The following is a 19,934-nucleotide window of genomic DNA, read 5'->3' on the forward strand; positions in this document are numbered from 1 at the left end:
CTTCTATTTTCAGTCCATTGTTATCAGATGTCATAAACCCCTTCTTTGAAAATGAGCAGAGGTGCCACGCGATTACTGCACCGCTTGAAACAATGCAGCTGACACTCAGGATTTCTGCTTGAAGTTGGAAAAGCTGACAATTTATTCAATTTATTGGTTATTAGAAACCTTCTGGAGTGTCTTTTGACTGTTTTGACTTCTTTGCAGATGTTTTAAAGTGAGATGCAGGACACCCAAAAAGGGCTAAAAACAAAGTTCAGGGGATTAACAATAAATTTTCTGTAAGTATATGATCAAAGTAATATATGTAATTAGCTAAACATTTAATAAAACAATGTGACATCAAAATATACAATTTATGACATTTAATAAAGGGATGGAATAAACTGATGCAGATCACACACAAAAAAAAGTCAGTACGAAGCTATATTTAAGTATTTGTAGTATTCACTATGATGTATTATTTACTTTGTCACAATGAGGCTCATGCAGCTGCAAGTTGCTGCCAGCGTGGCTCTCCTCTGTTTCTGTTGCAACTTGCATCTGCTGCTCATATCGCAGGTTTCATTTTTGTTGCAGCTTCTCCGTACCACTGCCTCCTTATAGGTGTCTGCTGTATCTTTAACTTATGCTCCACCTTCTGTGGTCCACTTTGTTTCACCTGCCTTGCTGATTGTTGTTCCTCCATAAACGTGCTCCAAGTTGTGCTGCCACCTGCTGCACAGACTTCATTTGAGCTATTTATATGTCAGTTCACATTTTGAAGATGATATTGTAATTTATTCCAACATAGTCCAATATGTTGTAAAGTACAGCAATGAGCCATCTCTGCATATAAACACTTTACAGAATACTACATTGCCATCTGATCCAGAAAATTAAGATAGAACAGAGCAAGATTCTTTGTGATCAATACAACAAGATCTGTTCATTTTGACCATTTTAGACTAATCACGTAACAAAATTCATACTGTATTTCATACTTTGCCCAAAAATGGCATTATTTGATTAACTTGGCATTATATACGGTGTCAGAATTTCTGCTCATAAAATATTATGTGTTTTAGAAAGTGTATTAAAATCAATAATATATGGCTGTCTTTACTGATTCTCTCTATGTCTCTGGAGTGTAATAACAAAGTTATCTCACAGGCATGCTGGAATGGAGAAAAACAAAGCAGGTAGGCTTTAAAATGCTTTATCTGAAGGGAAACCAAATATAACTGTAAAAACAATTAATGAGACATTTTATGGGCCATGCCAGTATGACCTGACTCACATTAAAAATCCTTGAGGTCGGGGATCATAAACAGCTAAAAGCCAATTAAGTCATTTATAATTCAAGTCATAGTTACAACACCATACTGACAAAATTAGGCTTTTTATTTAAACTTCGCCCTGTTTCCCACAGTTCACCCCTCAGTCTGCTACTTGTCATTTCAATATTTAACCCTAAAGAGAATTCTCTGTCTTTTGACATATTTAGTTAATCTTATGGTTTTTGTTATATCAGCCTAAAGCTGCCAAACCCTCAGAAATAATATTGTCACAATGAAGGCTATTCTTGTAACCTGCCCAAGGTTACACTCCCACTTGATGCTAAGAAGTAACTTAAGAAGTCTCTGAATGATGGCCACAGTCATTCACCAAAGATAATAGATTGACTGGCCAATCCTAGTCTAGCACCACTACTCTGGTTGCCCTTCAGGAGAAAGTTCTGTATGTCACATCATTTAAACGTTCATTTTTCATGCTTCATTCATGTGCTGATTTCAGATCATCCTTCAATGTCTCCTTATCAGTACTGACTCTGCAGCAGTGGTCGCCCATTTGCTTCGCCCTCTGTTAGAGACTCTGAATAGTCTGTTTAACCAGTCGCTGTTTGTCACACTCATGCTAATCAAACATCATTATCAGTAAACGGGAAAAAAACATGTTAATGAGACGCTTAATCTTTAATGTGTCTTTCTGTACTGTATCGCTGTCAAGGTCACTCACCATTAACCTGACAAATTCCGTTCTTTCATCGAACAATCAGCAGCAGCACCGAATGATCATAATTTTGGCTGCTGCTCCTCTATATTCAGCCCTTCACACCAGCTGTATGAGCAGCATTTGGCTTAGTCTTGTCCTTGGTGCCTGAAAGCAGAGGCTAACGCAGTGGTTGTCATGGTGACAGAGAGCCAGGCAGGGCTGTGGTAATACTGTAATGATAAAGCTCTTCTGGATGGTGCTGCAGTAAACACAGCGCCACTAGGGTCCCGTTAAGGAAGAGCGCAGCGCACCGCTGTGCATGCAAAAAACGCCTGTAGGGCTAATATTGGCTTAGACTATTGCACTTTGGCTATATTGCTTACATTCATACTCACCAAACGCCACCTTTTCTCTTCTTCTATGTCTCTTTATGAGAGTCCCACTCTCTGATGACATCCCCCTACACGCCCCCACCCCCTTAATTTGTGAAAATTCACAGCCTCTTCTTTGCTGATCTTTTCATCTTCTTTCCTGCAACTCCTTTAGTCTCACCTTTCCATCCATCCATCCATCACAACATAATCATTTCCAGTTATCAGCTTCCTTCTTTCAAAGGCTCCCTTTCATTCACTTCTCTATTGTCCCCCCTCCCCATCTTTACCTCACACTGCTTTAAATTTGTGTATGTAGGGAGTGGGGGGTGGGGGGTGGACTCTATTGGACCTTGAAGGTCACTGGGCTGCAGGTGTCACACATGATCGTTCCACGGTATGGAATTCAGCAGCACATATCTTCAATCTTTACATTGAGCTTCTGATTTGAATATCGACAGCATTAACATGGGTGCTTAGTTTCACACACAGTCACATTGCATTGAGAAAGATGGAGTGTGTGTGTGTGTGTGTGTGTGGGGGGGGGGGGGGGGTGCTGAGAGTAGAGACAAAGTGCTGGAGGAGACAAATAAGTGTGATGTGACAGATTGCTACTCCTCCTTTCATCATCTTCTTCTACCTCTTTTTTCTCTCTTGTCTGTTCTCTGTTCATCCTTCTCCATCACTTCAATGCAGTGCTCATGCAGCTATCACTCGTTATGTGTGATCAGCACACACATGTGACACCATACCAGTCAATCTACAAATAAACAGTATCTACACCCGTCCACTATACATGCAGATCTGATAAATCATTTTAAGTATGTTTTTATTAATATACAGGCAGTGGGAGTTTTTTCCGCTCCTCCTCCCAGACAAGAATCTCTGCTTTATGTGTTTCTGTGTATTTTTAAAAAAGTTTGGTTTCCATGAAGAAACTATCAAATCCAATTTAAAGTCTATCTACTGTTCTCTGCTATTTTAAAATGGATAGATTCCATTACAGAAACCAGTAATTTTCTCCTAAGCTACATTGTAAAAACAGGTTTAACAGGCTATTGTTAGAATTACTGTAAAGTTTGATAAGTTAAAGTCACACTATGGCTTCTAGACAATATATGTCAAAATCAGACCCAGTCAGTCAAAACATAAACTGGTCACAATGAGATTGTTTAATTAAAAAATGTGTTTCTTGCTTTTTATTTGTCAAGCTTTAGACATTCATATACCATTAAAAAAAAAAAAATCATTTTTAAATTCAGGCAGCTTAGAACAATAATGGTCCCAACAATATACAATATTATACACTAAAGGATCACTTATACACATCACATAAAACAAACAACAGAGCTGTCAAAACTCTAAACATTACAAACTGAAGAAAAGGTATTGATGCCTTGCAGGAATGTGACAACATTATACATTTTACTTTACTGCCGACTAGGGCTGCAACTAACGATTATTTTAATAGTCGACTAATCTGTAAATAATTTTTTCGATTAGTTGATTAGTCACAATTATTTCTGTCACGCCCATCATCTGTGCTTCCAGTTGTTGCAGCATATGAATGTCATCCTGATTCCCAGTCAGTCACAGCACAATGTCCTTTAGTAAGTTAAAAAGAAAGACTCCTGAACCAGCTGAACATTAAATTTAAGGTTAACAGTTTACTACTAATTTATTTTAAAACATTCAACCTTAGCTATAGTGTCATATTCAAGCTATACAGAATTTGCCTCAAAAGGGAAACAAAATAAATAAAATATTTTAACGTCTTAATTCTTATAGAATTGTATTGAAATGATTATTTTTACATCTTGAAAAAATAATTTTGTAAGGTAAACAAGGGCCAGAATCCTTTAAAAAAAAATTCCTGGATCCAAATGGTAATCCAGATCACCACCAAAATGAAATCACCTCTTCCTTTTTACATTTCCAACAACTCCTGAAAATTTCATGAAAATTTATCCATAACTTTTTGAGTTGTCTTGAACACTAACAAACAGATAAACGCCTGTAAAAACATAACCTCTTTGGCAGAGGTAACAACAGCATATCACTGCTCGCTAATGCTAACTTGGTTAGCCATGGTTTCCAGCATTAGCTGGAAACCATGACTTCTGGGTGCTTTCGTTTCAGATGCTCATGCATGACTGTCGTGCTGCCATGGTATGCCAACTCTGCGTGGCAGACTACACATTTCGCATGTTTGACAAAATTTTTTAGCGTGAAATATTCCCAAACTTTGGAAACCGTTTGCTCCGCCGTCAATTTGTTCTTTGTTGTTCAAACAAAGACGCTGCACAAAGCACAATCCTGTGGTGCTTTGCGTCTTTTGCTTGATGTTTAAAGTTCATATACTGTCTGAAAAGCCGGGGTTTGTAAATGGCGTTAAGTTGCCTGGTGCAGTGTTTTATTAGCAAAGCCGTTATTGGCATTTACAACGTGACGCATCGACAATGAAATTTTCTGTTGATGAATTTTATTGTCGACTTTATTGAGAAATCATTGCAGCTTTACTGCCGACATTGTGAGCTACAGTGCGCCTGATCTAAAGGAGAATTCTCATTTTATTGCACAAGAACTGAAAAAAAAAAAAAAAAAAAAAAATGCTGTTTTTGGATGCAATCGGTATGGTACAAGCTACTGGATTTTTCCCTCCACAACATTTACATCTACCTAAAACATTACCCGTCTTCATACACAGGAAAAGTCTTAACACTTTTAAAAGCACAGATGCTTATCACTATTTCACAGCTGGCTGAGTCATTGGCCTGAAAATATGACATTTCAAGGACAAGAAATTTTTGTTGTAGATCGATATCTAAGCTAAGCTAACAAATGTTATTGCTGTAGCAAGATCGTCATATTAAAACCTGATAAAATTAATTTGTTACACAAGGTGTCTAATAAGATTCACCTAATTTTCTGAAGTACATGTACATGACATCAAACCCAGTTAGTAGTAGCTAAAGCTAGCTCTCCTAACTTGCATTAAAAGGTGCCTGATACAAAAAGTACTCTGCACAGACAGCTACTTGCAATCTGAATCCAATAAGCCCTCCAGATTGCTGAAAGTCATCTTTAAACAAGATTTTTCTCCTTTTGGTAATCAATAGAAATAAATATCTGCGTCTCCTTTCTTGTTGTCACATTTAACTTCACAGCATCAGGATGGTATATCGAGTTGCTGTCGCACCAGATACCGGTGCAGGCAGTGGTGTAGTCCAGGGTATATGCGGGTATATGGAGCATACCCACTTCTTTTTCAGTCAGCATTGAGTATACCCACTTCAAAAGCATCTGTGATGCTGCTTTTACAACTTCAAACATTCCCATGAATGTACGTCTATCAGCAGCTCAGCTAATGATACCAAATCCACAATGGTGCAGTTAGCCAGCAGTTGCATTAATATTAGCCTGAAAATAGACATAATAAAGATGTTTATATGTCAAGCAGCCAGACATCCACTGCCACTCTTTTTTTTTAAGGGGCAAAAGTATTCCCACTTCTTGTGGGACCACTACACCACTGGGTGCATGTACTCAGTGCTAGCACTGGAGTGCAGCAACGCGCATCTGTGACGTCAGCTGGAATGTATCAATCGAACTATGGCCAAATGATCACGACATCAGCATGAACAAGATCAGCAAAGATCAGTTAAATAATTTACAGATGAAAACCCTCTAGACTGTTGCTTGAATGTTGGGTGGACCAAAGAGAAGTCAGGACACAATGCAAAAACTATGCAACAGAAATGGTACTGTTTTGTCACATTATCTTAAAAATTGCGAGACTTACATGTAGACTTATTGGTAAGATGACTGTTGTTATTTGATTTCAGCAACTTTTTTTTAACCAACCATTGTAATTTATCAGAACAAAAAGATGTTTTTGTTATGTCACTTCTATTCTTCTGTTAATTCACACATTGCAAACTGAGGTGACAAATTTCTGCAACAATGTGTGCTAAAACACAGCAAGTCAGTATCTCAAAATCCACTGAATGAAACAGCATCATTGCGCAAAGCAATATGTTTTATATTGTTTGCTTTCTCTTACTTACGCGTTCCATTTTAACTCAATGACTTCCTCCATTTCCAACTCAAAGATCAATTCACCTTTGCGCTTGCATTTAAGACACTAATGCACATTAATGTTACATCTGTCCCCCCTTTACATTCGACTGTATAAACATTTCGGCTGCTGTTTAGAGCCTAAAGCCATAAACAGTGAAGCAACAATCATCTTACCTGCTGTGAATTCTCTAGAAAGTTACCTGCAGCATTCACATCTGGACACAAACATTATTCACATTTTTTATTAAGTAGCTGGAAGGCCAAAAGCCCACATAATGTCCCCCTTGACCCTTTCAGACATTAATAGTTTACAACTACATGAAGAAAATTTAGGGGGTGTATTGCCTGCATAAAAATTTGTGGTTCGGAGTGATCATTACTATTTTAAATTAATAAATGTCCAAAAATGTGATTTTTTTTAAAAGATTAATAATGTGATATTGATAGAACATTTGAGGCAGATGTACAGCGCAGCACCTGCATGAGCATGAACATAGTGAACTAATCTTGCTTTTGGACTGAAGCACTGAGATCAGTTATCAGATAAGTGTATTACAACAGCAAAGATCCATGTCAGGAAATGCAACTTTGAATCAGATGCAGTCAGTTTAACTACTTCTACATGAAGCGTCTGTCATTCTTAAGAATAAGCTATGTTTCTAGACTAACATGCTGTATAAAGACACTCAGAACTCTCTGTCCCTCTGGTTGACAGAAGTTGCTTCTGTGGCTGTGGCCTGTCATTTACTATTAACCTTCAGTCTCTTGATGCGTTTGCTTCTTTAGCTTTGCCGTCTTCCTCTGTCTTCCTCTTGCTATCATCTCTGTCATACTTTCTGTCCTCTTTTCTAGACATTGTCACATCATGTTGAGATCATTGGAACAAGGAGCTACCTTTGCCATGTTTTGCTCAGCAAATCTTTACTCAGACCACTTTTCTTTCTCTGTGTTCCCCTCTCTTGTGTTATATTTCATCGTTTCTTCTGGACTGCGTCAACAACTTCTTTGTGTTTTTATGCATGGTCCACATAGTCTTTTTTTTCTCCTTCCACCTGTCCATCCCCTGCTGTGTCTCCACCTGTGTAGCCTACATACAATATACATTATTACGCAGTTTTGGCCCCTTTTTTTATTTGCTTTTCCTTGTATGTGTTAATATGACAGTATGAAAAAAACTTCTTGCAACCTCAAAATTTAATTCCACAAGTAAATGTCTGATTAATATCCCTGCCTTTCTGTTATTTTTTTTCCCCCTCTGGATATCATTGCAAAGAAGAAGTAGTGACACCAATAACATCAGAAATAAGAGCATACAACATCACAGTAAAAAAGAAAAAAAACAACAACAAAAAAAAACCTCATTGGCCTGATTTGTAGATGTAAGTCTTGAGTCAGTGAGCATCCTGAGCTGGTCCCTCTGGTGCTATCCTGCTTCCCTGGGACAAGAAGGGGGGACTGGTGTGGGGGTAGAGGTAGGAGGGTTATTGAGAACCTCTGCGTGTGTGTTTTTATGATACAGAAGAGGAGAGCACTGCAGCAATTGGAGAAAGTAGGTCAGACACAGACTAGTGAGAAACATAGCAGAGGAAAGAGAGGTAGGGAGTAGTGAGAGAGAAGAAAAGGGTAGAAAAGAAAGAAAGAGGTGGAAAAAAGTGCCAGAGGATGTGAAAGATAGAGGGTACATTGTTTTAAAAATGACAGAGAAATCACAGAATACGTCTGAAATGTGACTGATTTTATTCACTCTTGCCACTATGTTCTTACGCTGCCTGTGTCACTATAAGGAAACTATCTTTTAGGAGCATAACACGTGTAGTGCCTGCTACAAATGATTTCTTATTCTGACTTCCAAGAAGTTTGTCTGCTTTGGACAAGGTCTTGTCAGTTTATCTCATCTTAAAATAATTTTCAAAGAGATCAGCAGTTTTGTCACGGCAGTGAAAGAAGGCGGTAGAATGAAGCAAGACCGTAAAAGGAAAATAAGTTAAACTTTGCAAAGCCCCCTTTTTGTTAGAACGTGGCTCTTGACATTACATAAGTGCACAGAGTTGAAAATACATGCATGCGACACTAAAAGTACACCAAGGCTTCTTATATATATGGGCTCCATTCAAGTATGAATTACCTTTCTCCTTGGCTCTTCAGGCCATGTCTGTGTTTTATTATTTATCTGATAAAGCACAAAGTATACTGCATCTATAAATACACTGCAGGGCTTGTAGGAGTGGACCACAAACAAGGAAAGAGTATGCAGTAGTCCCCAACACATGCTGGTGTTGTCATGCAACTGTACTTGATTCACTCCCACCTTAACAAGCTACAGTAAAATTATAAGAATGGCTACATATTGTAAGTTTGAAGATGCCAGACAAGATGGGTGTAGAAAAATAGAAAAATTGAAACTGGTATACTGTTAGGACTTAGCTAACTCTAAAGACTGTGTTTTGGAACTGAACATGCAAATGCTTGGTTGCATGTTTTCAGGAGAAATTGGTACCTTTTCTAAATGTTTAAGCAATCATCATTTATGAATTTTGTGCAACCATCTGAGAATGTCATTGGTCCTACACTGAGTTGATTGATCGTAGAGATGGGTCTGCTCACACACATGCTCACATTCTTTCATTGTGTTTCAGAGTCAGTTTCGCTGTATGTCCAAATTTTCAAGGTCGGAAACCAGCTAAAATAACACCAAAACAGCAATATCCCTTTTTGGTCCATCAGAATGATAACTATAAGTTGTCTTTTTAGAAAAAAATTGATTCCCCAAATTTGCCTTGATTATATTATTCAATTGATATTCAAAAAAATGCTCCACATATGTTCGATTAAGGCAAAATGTTATCTGTAACACTGCAGTGTATGAGGACCTGAGCTCTAAAAACCCACCTGCAGTATGTTAATTATGGTTAGAATACTGGTTTTTATTTTCAAATACTGCACAATACTTGTTTTTGTAGTTTCTTATCCCTTAAATATTTAATATTTTCATTTTGTACATTTTTGTTAATTTTATATATAGTATTTCATTTTTTAAAATAGTTTCATTCATATTTTATTTTGTGTATAATTTATTTATTTAAAATAAATAAGCACACACTTTGCTTGTCTATAATAATAATAATAACAACAACAACAACAACAATAATAATAATAATAATAATAATAGAAGAGCAAAGTGTCTATTTATTTAGTAGTAGTAGTAGTAATAAAAGAAGAAATGTTTTGTTTACTGTAATGATGATGGAAACATTTATATATTTATTGATAACACACGACCGTATCTTTTCAGAAAGCAGGTAGTTATTACAGTATTTTCTGTTTTGCTTGTTGCACATAAGGTTTTCTGTTTTTTCTTTCTCTTGTTTACTTTCTACATTTGATTATTCATCCTTGATTCTAGCATCGTAGCCTGTCCCTGCAAGGGTAAAAAAATAGCTAAATATATAAATAATAATAATGATGATAATTAGAATAAGGATTGACCATTTAATGTTTAAAATTTCTCTTGGGTCCTATCTGTTAACCATGATGTCAGCTTGACTGTCGTTTTGATGAGAGGTTCTTTATTTGTGTGTTCTTATTTATAAGTTGTTGGTTTTTTTTGCAAAATCTTTGCCCTTGCTGAATTCTGTTAATTTGCAATTGACTTTTTCTCCTCCCCTTTGCTCTTTCTCTATTTCCTCTCCTCTATTTTTCCTCTGTTGTTTTTCTTCCTTTCTGTTTTCCTTCCAGTATGTGGCATTTATTTCCCTTTTCTTCATCCTCATCTCCATCTCCACTTTCTGCATGGAGACGCACGAGGCCTTCAACACCATCCTAAATAAGACAGAGAACGTCACTTATGGCAACATTACCCGTGAGGAGATAGTGTACGAAGTGGTGACTGACAGCTGGTTGACATATGTGGAGGGTGTGTGCGTCATTTGGTTCACCATTGAGGTTTTGCTGCGAGTCACCTTCTGCCCAGATAAGTTGGAATTCTTCAAAAGTGCCCTCAACATCATCGACTTTGTTGCCATCCTGCCCTTCTATCTGGAGGTTGGCCTGAGTGGTCTGTCCTCCAAAGCTGCCAAGGATGTCCTGGGGTTCCTCCGTGTTGTCCGATTCGTCCGTATCCTCCGAATCTTCAAGCTGACCCGTCATTTTGTGGGTCTCCGTGTCCTTGGCCACACCCTCCGTGCAAGCACCAATGAGTTCCTCCTGCTCATCATCTTCTTGGCCCTTGGTGTCCTCATCTTTGCCACTATGATCTACTATGCTGAGCGAATTGGTGCGGACCCAGATGACCCAACAGCCAGTGCCCACACCAACTTCAAAAACATCCCCATTGGATTTTGGTGGGCTGTTGTGACCATGACCACATTGGGTTATGGCGACATGTACCCCGAGACGTGGTCAGGGATGCTGGTGGGTGCGCTCTGTGCCTTGGCTGGTGTGCTAACCATTGCTATGCCTGTACCTGTCATTGTCAACAATTTCGGCATGTACTACTCTCTGGCTATGGCGAAGCAAAAGTTGCCCAAAAAGAAGAATAAACATATCCCTAGAGCACCGCAACCAGGTTCCCCTAACTACTGCAAGCCAGATGCCCTGGCCATGGCTACTGCATCACCACAAAGGATCTTGGGGAATGTCTTAGGTGGAGTGATGGGGTCTGGAGGAATTGGGGGTGACTGTCCGCTGGCGCAAGAAGAAATTATAGAGATCAACAGAGGTGAGAGGTTTGGTTTTTCCTGTTCTCTGACAGAAAAGAAAAAAAAATCTCATTGTTTTAAGCATGCACAATTTGTTTAGAAATCTGGTGTAGAACTAAAAGCATCAAGGTGTCAAGAGAAAAAGTGGGAGTATTATCAAGCAGTGATGCATGGTTGATTTTTCACACCACCCTGGAGAAATCATAGGCGCATCAGAATTCATGTGTAATTTACAGTCAACTGGTAGGTTTACAGTTGCCTTTAGGCATCCATCTGTCAGTGAAGAAGAAACACTATGGGAGGAAAATGAACTCAATTATCTATTAAAATAGCTTAATGCATTTCAGTTTTGGCTGACTTCACAGATTTTCTTTCTGGCATTAGCATCATGTGTCGGTCACATGCTACAATAATGCACCTTTGATGCATTACTTAACTGGTTTCAGTCACGAGTAGGACACAAAATGTTAGTTTCCTCTGTGCTGAAGCTTGTCTGCTTGGCTTTCTGATGGTTTTTTTTTTTCACATATTATATTTATATGAGATTTTTTTTTCTAATGAGGAAGTTTTAGTGCTCAAATTAAATGTCTGTTAAACACTGCATGTTTCATTAGGCACATTTTTAGTCCTTTGACTTCATGTTGTATCAGTGCTCAGAATTACTGCACTAAACTGCCTTTTGTTAATGCCTGTTCTTTGAAAAGTAAATATGATACTATTTTTACTAGGCTTAAAAAAATGAGGGGTTCAGACTCCTAAAACAAGAAATCAGATGAAATGCAACCAAACCAAAAATATTCATAAACAAAAAGCAAACAGCTAATGCCAGCTTCCTGTTTGGAAAATGTTTGACAGAAGAAAAAGAAAGGAAAAACAAGGGAAACAAACAAAGAAACAACAACAACAAAAAGGAAAGAAATTGCCAATAGAAAAAGAAATAACTTTAATAAACATTAATGGAATATAAAACCTTATACACAATACAACAAATGTTTTGTGTTATTTTAAATGATAAAACTATCTATATAATTCAGTTATGTGAGATGGATGTTGGATTAATAAAAGAAAAAATTGTATATAATTATGCTAGCGCAGTTTTTTTTTTTTTTACCATTAACTCTACAGCAAAATTGATGTGAACTAAGGTGATGATGTTTTCAGCAGTAAAACATGATCCTACTTGTTTTCATGTTATTTATAGAGAAAACTTAAAAATGCAAATCTTTTCAGAATGTTCTCTTCTCTTGTTGCTACTAAGAGCGATTCTCTTCTGTGCTGTTCTGCCTTGTTTTTCCCCTTTAAGATTCGAAGCAAAATGGTGACGCAGCCTCGGCTGCCTTGGCTAACGAGGACTGCCCCACCATCGACCAGGTGCTGAGCCCAGACGAGAGGAGCCCTATTGGGAGAGGGCCTACTCGGGAACGCTACCAGCAGGACCGAGCCTGCTTCCTACTCAACACCAGGGAATTCCGTGCCACAGATGGGAATGTGCGGAAAGGTACGTTTCACACCAGGAGACGGATACATAAACATGTACATCTTATGTAAACAGATCCACACAGCAAGATGCCAGGCACAATATGCTGTTATCTTATGTATATCTCCAGTGTGCAGTTAATGCATAGATGGTTGTATATTTTTTAAGTCCAGATTCAGATGAAAGAGCGCATACGAAACTGAGTTTGCAATACTCCATCAGTTTGCAACAAAACATCCATACCTACGCAGGCATATAGTTCCAACACATGCATATACACCAAGCACTTCTATCTCTGCTCTCTTTATTTCCACCTCTTGACATTCATGTTGTCTGTGTTTCCATCACCGCTTGGTTTCATATTTGATTTCCTCTCTCACAAAACATTTTCTACCTATATTTCTCTGCTTTTCTTCTTCTTCACATTGCCTCAGTCATGTCCTTCATCTTTCCATGGTGTCTGTGCATTTTGTTCTCTGTCCCATGATGTCACATTCATTTATGCTCAGAAACAATCTGTCTTTCTCTGTCTTCTGGACTCAGACAGTTGACCATGCATTAATTTACTTCTCGTCACTTCTCTTTCTCCCTGTCTGTTTCTCTCTCCCTCCTGCCTTGCATAATCCTTTTGATTTTGCCCTAACCCCCTGACCCAACCCCGTCTTTTTTTTTTTTTTTTTTTTTTAAATAACTTTTCCTCCCTAACCTTCTCCTAAATCTCCCCTTCCTCCTCTGACCCATGTTTTTATACTGGCATTCTCTGCTCCCATTTTACCCCCTTATTTCCTTTGTGCTACACCATTTCTCCCCTTTTTTTATTTTTTGCCACGCGTGCATTGCCCTCATGCTCATGAAAACCTGACACCTCAATCCATTTACTATTGCAATCCAACCACCACCACTGCCGCCAACCTCTACCAAAACACTCCCTCACACTCCCTTACACTCCCTCCAAACTTTCAACACCCCTTGTTGACAACAAACTACTGTAGAGGCAGCAGCTCTGGCACCCAGCCCAGACTCCCCTTTGACTGAGGATTGGTATAAGATGGAGGGGTCTCTGCTACAGCAGGATCTCAATGCAAACTCCACCTCCTCCTGGATCAAACCGTAGCCCAGAGGTAACACTGAAAGAAGCAAAAATAAAGTAAAATATGTTCATTAAAGGAACCCCTTGCCTAATCAATATTAAGAGGTATTGATCTGGCTCTTCAGAACAAAACATGCTTTAAAGTTGCACAAACTATGCCACAGGAGTATAGCATACACATAACACGGATGAAGCTGCACATTGTATGTATGACCTGAAATCACATATACACAAATAATTCCATCATGTTGTGTCTAAATGTTAAATGGAGTTGTCACCTGTGAAGAGACCTGGAAGTGTGAAAAGTGTGTTGTGTTGATTGATGCAAACCGTTGAGCTAAGGTTAGGTAGTTGATTAAATGTGAATGTTAGGGTTTGGGGGGGCGGGTGGCAAAATGGCATTTGGGGACTTACAATTTATGAGGCATTTATTGCAATAAAACCTAACCTCAGCCCAATATCCTACTTGCTAACGTTTGATTTAAAATGCTTTTGTAAACTATAGAGATTCAATGAATGATGCACAAGATATAAAAAATGAAGAAAAAAAAAGGGTATGTCTGTAATACAATCAGAGTGCACAAATGTGTGTACCTGTGTGTTTGTGTCTGTGCAAGAACCTAACACCTGCATACAGTCATGAGTGCAAGATGGCATCCATGTGGGTATGCACAAACACATCCAGCAGCCCAAGTGAAAATAACCCAGTTGTTGTGTCCTGTGTCAATAACTAATAAAACATACATTGAAGAAGAATGAGCGGGAACAGCAGCTCACGTTGTTGTCTCATGTGCCTCTGTGTTGTTGTTGTCTCTCTCTTCAGGTTGTGTCATATCACGCGTGTGTATGTGGGCTTTTTCATTCTTACATGTTTATACACTGTGTCTCTGTCCTCTCAATGCCGTCTGAGTGTTGTGTTTGTGTTGTCGTGTGTGGCTTAATTTTAGTTTTCCCTGAGACTGTGTTTACTCATGTTATTCCCTACCCCATAAACCCGCACCTTGGTTAACAAAATCCACACACTGCAGTCTGACAATAAACTACTGCAAAAATATATACTCATATAGGAAAGCTTTGCAGTGGCTTGTAATACTTATTAGGATATAGTACAATTATTCTGTGCACACATTTATAGACATTTGTTAGATTTTGCATGAAGATTTATTGATAATCATTGACAGTTTCACATAAATGACGGAGTGCAGTGCTTTCTCTAAGGCCAAAGGTTACTGGGGTCAAGTGGAGTCATCTATGTCAAGGGATAGTACTTCTTGAAACATGACATGCTCAAAACAATCAGCTGTCTTGCATTTTCATGTAGTCTTCAAGCACCAACACATTGCATCAGTTTATAAATGAGTTGCAGCAGTGCAAAACTGAGTTACAAAACGTTGTTCTATGAGCGTGTAATGGATCTGAAATACTATTTCCTGAGCTGTGTAGCTGTGTTTTCAGTGCCCAGTGTAGTCCAAAGTCCTGGACCTTTTTTTAAAAAAATTTATTTATTTTTTTATTATGTGTTCTGTGGAGATCTGGATAGAAATCAAAATGAATAAAACCTGCACTCGGCAACTGAAACACTCACACACTTATTGACCAGACAGATAAATGCTGTGACAGATTTTACAGAAAAGGGGCTTCATGCTGTCGAAGGTAAGCAAACCTTGAGCTGTCCAAGCCTTTCACCCAGAGGTCGCTGCCATCGCTGCAGTCTTAGATGGTTCTTCTCTAAAAACTGCAATTTAAGTGCCAGAAAAATCCCTCTTTAAAACAAATTAGACGAGCACTGAGGAGAATAATTACTGGAGACATTACAATGCTTCTTAAGGCGTCACTTTAATTTGTACCTTTGGGTTGGGGATATACATGGCCCTTGTCGCTTTATTCTGTAGAAACATGTGCTTTGCAGTAAGAGATTCCACTTGGTGCTTACAGTAAATACTCGAGAAATTTGATCTGTTTCTTTCTTTCTCTGAAACTTGATTCTCCAGCATTCAATAACAAGCTGGTGTAAATTCTGCCCCTAGACAGACAAATGACCTGTCCTGGATTAACAAAAAAAGACATCCTTGATGTAAAAAGTAAAAAAAAAAAATGGATGCTAAAATTTGAACCATTAAAATATATTGATTCAAGCAAGAAAATACAATAAACCGATGAAAGATACAATCTAAGCAGTCTGTTTTCTATGAAAACTGTTCTCTTGAGTGTTTTAAAGAGGGATTCTCACGCAAAACTGTTTATTGTGTGCTTTTTTTGTGATTTATTTAGTAGATCTATGAGCAAAATGTCTTTGCCAAGTTAATTTCCTAGCTTCTCTGTGTACTTTTGATTGTTGGCCATTTGACTTCCTAAGCACCCAGTGCTACATGCATGGCTCAAAAAGGTCAAACGGTCAATCAGTCTTGTGACTGCACAGTCCAAATCACTCGTCCAGACTTCACCAAGGACCTCAGTCATGTTGGGTTCAGGCTCTACTTTGTCTCTTTCTCTCTCCCACTCAGCTGTCTTTACTAACCGTGAAAGTCCAAGTTATATTTTTTCTTTCTTTCTTTGTGCTTACTTGTCTCCTTTGTTTCTAACATAGTGTGTATATCTTTCATTAAGTATTTTTGTGTGTTTTTAAGTAGATTTTGTGTTTGTGTGTGAATGCTTTGTTGTTTTAAGTATGTAGGATAGGTTGTATTTTTATTTTGAATCACTACTATTATTATTATATGTTGTTGTCTGTGGTTGTGGTCTAATTTCTCTTGATGTCTTTGAGCTTTGTAAAACTGTGTTTTGTTGTTTTGTGTTTTGACTTCCCTCCTGTGTTCTTCCTGTGTTCGCCTGTGAATTATCTCAGTCTCCTATTAACTTTACTCCTCTAATTGGAATTATAAAGAAAACTTTAGACAAAACAGTTAAACTGATAACTGTAAAACGTGTTGCAAATCTCACTGGGTAAGGACATCATCTCATGACACATTTGAAAAAAGAAAAAAAAAAAATTCTGGTGTATTTCTGTTGATTGAATAGGAATAATAATAGTTTTATCCATCACTTCTCACCACTCACAATGTGATGCTTATTTTAACAGACTCAAAACCTCACTGTTCATCCACATTTCATCCAATTTATTTTTTAACTCTAATCCTATTTGGACTGACTACTAACAATCTTCAAGTTTAAAATAAGCTGCATTTGTTGTTTGAAAATGAGCTATGACAACATGTAACTCTAAATGACATCCTACAAGCTTACTTATATGGAGCAGTTTATGTTAATACATGTCCTATGTTGTACCACTTGTCAGTCCTTCTTGTTTGTTCTCTTTTAGTTTGACACAATATATAACATCCCAACATTGTCTTGCATGTTCTCTAACACTACTGTGTGTTTCTATTATGTATCATCACAATACTCAAACATGCAAATATTCAGCCTGAGCCAGATTTTTACCATATAATGAGTCATAATCCCATACATATATGTGTATATATATATATATATATATATATATATATATATATAGTGTAAAATGTTAAGTGGGTTTGGGCTTTAATTATGCTAGCTGATGCATACTTTACAGGTCCCTGCGACCTACATACTGCTACCAAGAGGAAGCAGGGCACAGTTACATGCTATTTAATTTCTCCAGAAGACATGCCAGGCACTGTATGTACGATATGCACATGCTGTGGCTTCAGTAATGGTTATTAAGAGATCGATACATCTAATTATGGGTAACAGAAGATCACACCATCTTAAACAGGCAATTTATTCCATGTGAGAATGATACAGTATGTGGCCATTTCTAAGAATAGGATCTGAGCAGTCAGTAGGTCCTGTGCCAACACACCCTCATAAATTACAAGGCATATGTGAAGTATGTCATAGAGGTTGTTAAGTAGTTCCCTGCTTTCTCCATGTATGCAGCACATATAAAAGTGCCTAAATTTGTTAATTTGAGTCCTTCTGTTTTAAATGATAATTTCCTTGGTAAACACTCTGGGCACAATATTTGCTGCTTCTTCTCCGCTCCTCTGTGTCTTCCCTCTACATAACCTTCTCCTTCTGTGATTAACACTCATTCTCCATCCCATCCCCAGGCCGCCACTGCAGTGCAAGTGTAACTAAAGTCTGACTCTAGGTAGGTATATACTCCCTACATAGTGTAAATTAAGTGTGACTTTGGGCAGAAATTATGTCATCACTGACTACAGTGACAACCAGACTCACCATTTCCCTTGACAGAGAATCCCATGGCACCAAACCCCTGTTGATGTTTTAGTAGATATATGAAATAGCACAGAGAGGAGGAGAGCAGACTGTGACCACCTGCAGTGGCTGAAACATCTTCAACTTTATATGTATTTTGTTATTTGTAAAAGAAAGAAAAAGAGAAACACATTTATTTGATTATAAAAGAAATAATTTCACCCATCAAACAAAGTAATATCGCTCTGAATTTGAATACAAAGTAAGTGAGCTATCATGAAAATCACAAAGACCACATTTTTGCCTTAATTCTTAATATTTTCCACCTCATTCACCTTTCAGCTAGTTAGGAAAAAAGAACTCTTTTCTCTTTTTTTTCCACATTTCACCAATATTTGTTTTAGCAAGTGTCATTAAGTCTTTAATTCATGATAAATGTTTTCCCATTCTTTAAGGTCTGAACATCTATCCTAATTTAGAGATGAAAATGCTTCAGTACTAAGTTGGGACAAAAAAAAAGTGAACCAGCTGCAAAGTAATGCAAGGGGCTGCTTTATTTGTTTCAGTATAAATTATTTTTTGTTGTATTTTTTGCCACTTACAACCTAATTTTGGTATTATAAGTGAGTGGCTGTGTTATTTATGTGGACTGATGTGTGTCACCAAACAGAAATTTTGCTCAAGAAATTGGGTTCTTAAATCTCAAAGGAGGTTGGTTGGTGGGAAGAAAACAGCGGTGCAGTAATAGCAGAATGAGTTACACATTTATGGATTACTGGAAGCATAGTCCACTATTAAAAAAACAAACAATACAAACAAAAAAGCATCACATTGTTCAAAGCTTTCACAGACTACCTTTGGGGGACTGGGACATGCTCAGGTTTCAGCATTTGCAATGATGCTACAAATGGATGAAAACACTCCAGCTCTTTTGCTGAGCCTTGCAGTTATGCTCTCAGTGAATATTTTGAACAGGAAGAGTACTGACAGTAGAAAGAAATGCTGTACCTAATCACATTTTGCTCAAGAAAAAATACCATCCAAGAATAAAGGTATCTTCTGCAGATCAAAGGGAGATAATTTCACGAAATGTTAAAATGATTTTGTTGACTCCTCATCGCTGCGGAAAAAACATTATAGAATAATAGGAAAAAAAAAGAGACTATCTATACTTTGACAGCAACAGCTGCCGCTTGCATTACACTGCAACTGTCTCAGTGCTGCCACTTAGAGCATTTAGCGTACTCACTCAGTACTGGCCCAATCCAAAAACTTTTGTCCCTATTAATCATTTAACTTCTAAAACACGAGGAAGTAGTGCCCAGGTTTAAAAATACAGCTTTTCTTAAGCGCAGAATTTGAAGAGTTCAAGCATGACCACATTTACTTCTACTTTTGTCTTAGTTTGGACAAATATCGTAGTGATGGAAACAAAGTTTTGGTAGTTTTCACAAAAGGAATGTGTATTCTTCCTCTCTTTCTTTCACTTTCTTTGTGGCATGCCGCATGCAGATTTGATCTCATCACAACAAAAATATGAACTAAATATAATTTCTGAAAGAAACTAAAACCAAAATATGGACTTTTTTTTTAAACTTTATTTGTAAACTTCCATTATTTTGTGTTGTGAAGTCCAATATTGTACATGATGGTTCTTTTGGACATTCATTGTAGGCTGCAAGCAGGGAAAACTTAACTTTTACATTCATATAGAAGCATAATATTTGCATATAAAAGCTTCAAAGTTATTTGCATATTGCTTTAACAGCTGAGATGAATAACATGCCAGTAGCACAAAATTATCTCCATTTTGGACTCTTATGCAGTGTTTATTTCTTGTGTTTTTATAAGAGAGACAATATGTAAAGGAAGAGAAGAACTCAACTTTTCAACTCTGCAAGTCTTGCATGGATGTGAATCATAGTTTGTTTAATGCCAGCTGAACAAACTACTGGTATTGAATTTAACAGCATATCTACCTTATTGTAAACTAAATATTAAAATAAAATATTTAAAGACATATAGTATCCATATATTGATGGAAC

The 19,934-nt window shown here is 37.6% G+C and overlaps 1 protein-coding gene across 1 annotated transcript in view; it reads left to right on the forward strand.

The window, feature by feature from the left end:
- LOC306771587 (voltage-gated potassium channel KCNC1-like) overlaps positions 1-19,934 on the forward strand; it is a 51,699-nt gene that overhangs the window by 17,612 nt on the left and 14,153 nt on the right. The window contains 3 exon segments of the mRNA XM_079260809.1: positions 10,161-11,142; positions 12,426-12,620; positions 13,592-13,720. Of these exon segments, the coding sequence (XP_079116935.1) occupies positions 10,161-11,142; positions 12,426-12,620; positions 13,592-13,713 (1,299 nt within the window). The 3' untranslated portion in view covers positions 13,714-13,720.

Source organism: Telmatherina bonti (genome assembly GCF_933228915.1).
Source record: "Telmatherina bonti genome assembly, chromosome: 21".
NCBI lineage: Eukaryota > Metazoa > Chordata > Actinopteri > Atheriniformes > Telmatherinidae > Telmatherina > Telmatherina bonti.